This window comes from Urtica dioica, chromosome 1 (assembly GCF_054948205.1).
Source record: "Urtica dioica subsp. dioica isolate 48M chromosome 1, U.dioica_male_clone48M_v1_H2, whole genome shotgun sequence".
In the NCBI taxonomy this organism is placed as follows: domain Eukaryota; kingdom Viridiplantae; phylum Streptophyta; class Magnoliopsida; order Rosales; family Urticaceae; genus Urtica; species Urtica dioica.
This window is the reverse complement of record NC_142756.1, coordinates 2,523,063-2,528,666: the sequence shown is the minus strand read 5'-3', so window position 1 is coordinate 2,528,666 and position 5,604 is coordinate 2,523,063. Positions and strand designations below refer to the sequence as shown.

General features: G+C 33.4%; 1 protein-coding gene across 1 annotated transcript; it reads right to left on the bottom strand.

The window, feature by feature from the left end:
• Nucleotides 1-802: 802 nt before the first annotated feature.
• On the bottom strand, nucleotides 803-4,588 carry LOC149406291 (lysine histidine transporter 1-like). Its single transcript, XM_089625364.1, has 8 exons — nucleotides 4,396-4,588; nucleotides 3,840-3,997; nucleotides 2,996-3,379; nucleotides 1,987-2,380; nucleotides 1,560-1,665; nucleotides 1,374-1,465; nucleotides 1,220-1,288; nucleotides 803-1,127 (listed from the first exon to the last, which is right to left on the bottom strand). Exons 1-8 carry the CDS (start codon nucleotides 4,444-4,446, stop codon nucleotides 1,029-1,031), a joined length of 1,353 nt encoding a protein of 450 aa, XP_089481490.1. The 5' UTR covers nucleotides 4,447-4,588; the 3' UTR covers nucleotides 803-1,028.
• Between the last annotated feature and the right edge of the window lie 1,016 nt (nucleotides 4,589-5,604).

Here is a 5,604-nt window from a genome sequence, read left to right as displayed (position 1 = left end):
AAGCGAAATTTAAGATAATTTTTTTTAGGGAAAAATTTAAGATAATTAAAATTGACAAATCTACAACAATCCAGAGTAAATTAATGTGGGTATTTTAATCTGAAATACTACGTATTGTATAAGCGCGATTGGGTATTCTACAATGATGTGTGTAAGCGCGATTGGGTATTCTAGAATGATGTGTGTGTGTATATTAGCCTCAAAAAAATTTTACCCTCAAAATTTACAAATCAGTCTCCCTGAATTTTTTCTTGCAAATTAGCCCCCTTAACTTAGATTTCTGGCTACGTATTGTATAAGCGCGATTGGGTATTCTATATATATATATATATATATATATATATATATATATATATATATATATATATATATATATATATATATTTTCTTAAGCTGACTAGCCAGTAAGATTGGGATGGTGATTGAAATTTTATTATATAGTTCTTTTCAACAACTTGACTACCCTTTCTCACGCAAAATATGAAACCTACGTTCCCGACATGTGAAAAATCCGGCAAAAGATTCGACGACATTAATAATAAATAGCCTAAATATAAATAAAAACACACATTTGCATGTGTGATATTAGCCGACTCGGTGGATATAGAGACGTAAACAACATTTATTTTGTTTTGTTATAAAAATCATTGAAGTTCTGGGGAAAAAAATTAACACCAACTATTGTTGTGTAACGAAAAGTTTATAGAAAATAAAGATTAGCCGTTAAATTTTCGTCTAATATCAAAATTCCAAAAAAAAACTAGCATAATTTAACAAAAAAATTTCAACAAATTTTAGCTCCTTTTAAAGCAAGTATTGACTAAACGATACTTTTACATTCTTATATTTTTACTTGGTCGTGTTCGAAACGTTCTCAACATATCAAGATAAACAATAGGGTCACAACTCTATCAACCTGTTTGGCACAACATTAATGAACCATTACCAATTAAATTAATAAATGATAACGTATCTACTTGAACTACATTATTAGAATTTGGTGTCAAGCCTATGAAGCAGCACATAGCTCATGAGTAAAACTTGTAGGTCTTGGCTTGGATTATGATAGTTCTAAGTCCTCCGATTGGCGACACAATCATCAAGATCAAGCCTAGTATGATACACACCTGCGTTGACCAGTTGACCAAAATTGGGTATGAGAAACAACTAAGAAGAAGAAGAAGAAGAAGAAACAAAGACATGAAAAGGCGAAGCATACCCAGTTAGACCACCAAGAGAAGCTGAATTTCTTCGGTTTGTAAATGGCGAGCCACATCACGCATGGAAGCTGAGAGATTTCAAGAGAAGCAAAATTTTATGAATTAACAAAACTAAAAAATAAAAATAAAAAATAGCCAGAGTTAGTGGCTTACAAAATAGGTTGTAGGGGCAAAAGCAAATCCACCGAAGAATCCGAGGAGACCACCGAAGAAAGGGAAAGTGATTGCGACAAACATCGTGAACGCTGCGGAGAAGGAGAGAATTAAAAAATAAAGTTAATTAATAAAGAAAACAAAAACATTGACAAAATCGTATGTATTAGTATTAGGAGTACTCACCAACGTAAATGTTGCGAGTGATGAAGCGAAGAGCCGGGCTCGGCTTAAAGTTGAGCTTCTTCACAAGAACGGTTTCGAGCATGTCAAACACCGGCATCGCGTAGATCTAGTCACAAAAGAAGAAAACGAAACCAAAGTCAAATTAGGTCTCGATCGATAACATTTTTGTTTCAAAAACAAATCCAATAATATTAGAACACCCCTCTAACAATCTAGCAATGTAAATCTTAAGATTTTGTAAAATAGTCGACGTTTCTCTTTTATTAGAGCATCAAACTCAAGATTACCGAATTCAAATTGAAACATGCAATTAACACACTTAAATTACTATTTCAATATATACCTAAAACTTTGGCTACTTTGCTACAACAAAAAACTAACTAACGAACGTTATAAAGCAAGACCTATGTTGGAAAGAAATGCATACCTGGTAGCTACCGATGACGTGGATGACGACGAACATGTTGGCCATGGCAATGAGCCAAGTGGGCTTGCTTAGGGTCATGAGGACGTTGTCTTCAACGGCGTTTCCAAAGATGTAGTAGCCGACGAGTGCGACAGGGAAGTAGCACATTGCCACAATGATATAGGCCACGATGCAACCCTTCCACATGGGTCCCTTTGAGGGCTTCTCGGGCGTGGACGGTATTGTGGCTTGGATCTCGAGAACAACGTTGTGGCCCGCGTACGCGAATGCCACATCACCAAGGGCGCTAAAGAAGTTGAACATTTTGCCGGTCGTCGTGGTCGCCTTGTAGCTATAATCAACGTTCGGTTGGACGCCTTTGTCCGCTGCCGCCCCCCACGCAATCGTCGAATAACTGAAATTAAATAAAATTTACGATAAATACATAGATAATTTAACGACATAGATAATTCTGAATATATTTAGAATGAAAAACACCAAATAAAAATATATTAAAAAAAAAGAAAATTAGAAAAATAGCCAATTTAAACGTTTGAGTTTGGCAAAATAGATAACGTTCGTAAATCTTGGGTAAATAGCCACTGCATTTTATATACAAGTGTATTTTTACAAAAATACTCATAAATAAGTTCAAATTTTTTTGGGTATTTTTGTAAATATATTCTTGTAAATAATCGCAAATAAAATGCAATGGTTATTTACCTTAGATTTACAAAACGTTAACTATTTTGCAAAAGCAAACATTTAAGTTGGCTATATTCTTAACGGAACCCTTAAAAAAATATGTGATAACAAGTAATGTGAACCCGACTAGTCAACTTATTATGAGATAGATAAACAAATGAATACGCCTATAAATAAATATGCCCAAAAAGCTACAAAAAAATTACATCATTAAACTTACTGAATCATATCATCAAATTAGTCCCAAAACTAAGAGAACTATACTCATATATAGTTTAAATGGACTTCAATTATTTATAGAATAATTATTATGACTTTTTCTGACCTGAGGGACATGACCGCGGCGGCCAAAGAGATACCGGAGATGGAGTTGAAATTGGGAAGGTGAGAGAGGACAAAATGGGCGGAGGCGAAGATCATGATAAAGTAGCTCAATTTTATCTTCTTACAGTCCGGGCATACCTCCTCGTGGAACTTCTTTAGGGATTTTCCACCGGTGACCATGTACACGATGTTGCTTCCGACCTCAACCACAAGTTGTTGTGGGACCACAATGTAGAGACCAAGCTTCTCTCCAAAAGCATACTGACCGAGCTCATGGTACCTATCGAACCTCTTCCCGGGAACCATCTCGTGCATCTCAACCATTTGCCACAACGTGTAAAACGTTATCACCCACGATATCACCAGAACCACCACCCCGGGTCCCCTGAAAAAAATAAACAATTATGATGTGAGGGCCTGTTTACTAGTGTGCTATGACATCTGTTTGCTATTAAAATTTCCAAAACAGCATTTTTCTCTTTGTTTTGCTCACAAATTTTCACGCTTCTCAAATTATTGTTTTATTTCATTTGGAAAGTCCAAATATATAGTTGATATTCAAAAATAAAATCAATATATTTCGTGTCACATTTTTTAGAAACAAAAATATTAATTAGGATTCTAAGTAACGTGTAATTTAATACATCATACATAGTGCACGCCTATTTACACTGATAAATGAATGATTTTGAAATCATATATGTTTTTCAAAATAAATAAATAAATTAAATTGCAAATCAATTTATTTACAAGTTTAAAAAAGAACAAAATAGCTTTAAAAAAAAAAAAACTTTGCAAAATAAGAGAGCATAAATAAAAAAATGCAAAAGAAAATTAGAACAAACCATCCGAGTTGTGCCATAGCGTAAGGGAGACTGAGAACTCCGGCGCCGACCATGGCAGTAACATTGTGAAACGCGGAGTACCACCATTTTGCGTTTCTCGAGGATGTAATCGGAAGCCAATCGTTTATCGCCTTTTGTCTTGCCAATTCTTCTTCATCCTAAAACCCAAGTGACATTTAAAATGGATATATTAATACATCAACCACTAATTAGTCAAATGTTATATTTGTTACACGAATAGTCAATTTTGAGAGATATATAAGAAAAAGAAAACAAACCCCTCCTAAATCTTTCTGAAACATCAAAGTTATTTGAAAGCAAGACACAATTAACCATCTTATTAAAGACATATATATATATATATATATATATATATATATATATATATATATGCTTATAACTTTTGAGACGTTTATGTTTCCAGTTCGTTTCAAATTTATAACATGTTATTACTAACGAAAATAAACTAATAGTATATAATGGATACATTACTCAAAAGAATAGCAAATCAAGTTTAAAACGAGAGAGAGAGAGAGAGAGAGAGAGAGAGACTAACCATGTGTTCAAAATTGCTCTGAGGCTGACCGTCTATAGTTTGTGAAACCATGGCTTAATCTCTGGATATATATGTAATATATCTCAGAAGAGTTTCAGGGATATATAAACAATGACGTCACAATAAGACCCCAGAGAACTCAGAAGAAAAAAAAAAATACAAAATGAAAGATTTTGAAAGGCCCTTAGCGTTGTTGAGTAGTATTTATAGCGCAAATGTACATATTTATATATATAGGCCGGTTCATATATACAGCTGTGTTTTTTTTCCTTTTTTTTTTTGGTTGTTTAACTTGTACTAAAAACGATTATAGGCTGTTACGTACAATATCGCTCTGCTTATTGTTGTATATTATGGATATCATTTTCCTTATTTGTTTTGGGGGGCTTTTTTTATTTTAAGAAATTGTTTAGGGGGTTATGGGTGTAATAATTAATTCATTATTAAATAAATACGCAAATAGTAAATATTACAGTGATGTATTTTGCGTATACCATGGGATTTTTATGAATACAATGTATTATAAAAAATAAAAATAATAAATAAAAATATTCGTGAATGGTGCATTAGTCAGTAAATCCAATTTACAAGGCAAAAAAGCCTTCACTAAAAGGAAGGACCTACTTATTTTTTATTTTTTATTTAGAAACCTACTTATTATAAGGGTTTTTTTTCTTCCTAAACGAAGATGTAAATGATTTAATATGCAAGCGAAATTTAAGATACTTAAGATGACAAATCTACAACTATCCAGAGTAAATTAATGTGGGTAATTTAATCTGAAAGACTACGTATTGTATAAGCGCGATTGTACAATGTAACACGTATGTGCACGGATTTGATAATTCCTTATGATACGATATTGAAACGCAATAATCTCACTTAATATGGTATCATTCACATCTCTGAAATTATTAAAAATAAAAAATAAAAAAAGATATGAATATACGAGAAAAATGAATGAGATAGACATTACAATATTGAAGATTTGATATCATTAATAAACCATAACTCTATCAGAATTAGGAATGACAATTTGACCCGTTACCCGCGTTTCGGCCCGTTACCCGATTTATTCGGGTCGGGTAATACCCGTTCTTTTTGGGTAAACGGGTAAACGAGTAATACCCGTTAGAGTTTTAACGGGTCCGGGTACGGGTAACGGAATAGTCATCCCGTACCCGGTTACCCGGGACCCGACTCGTTAAC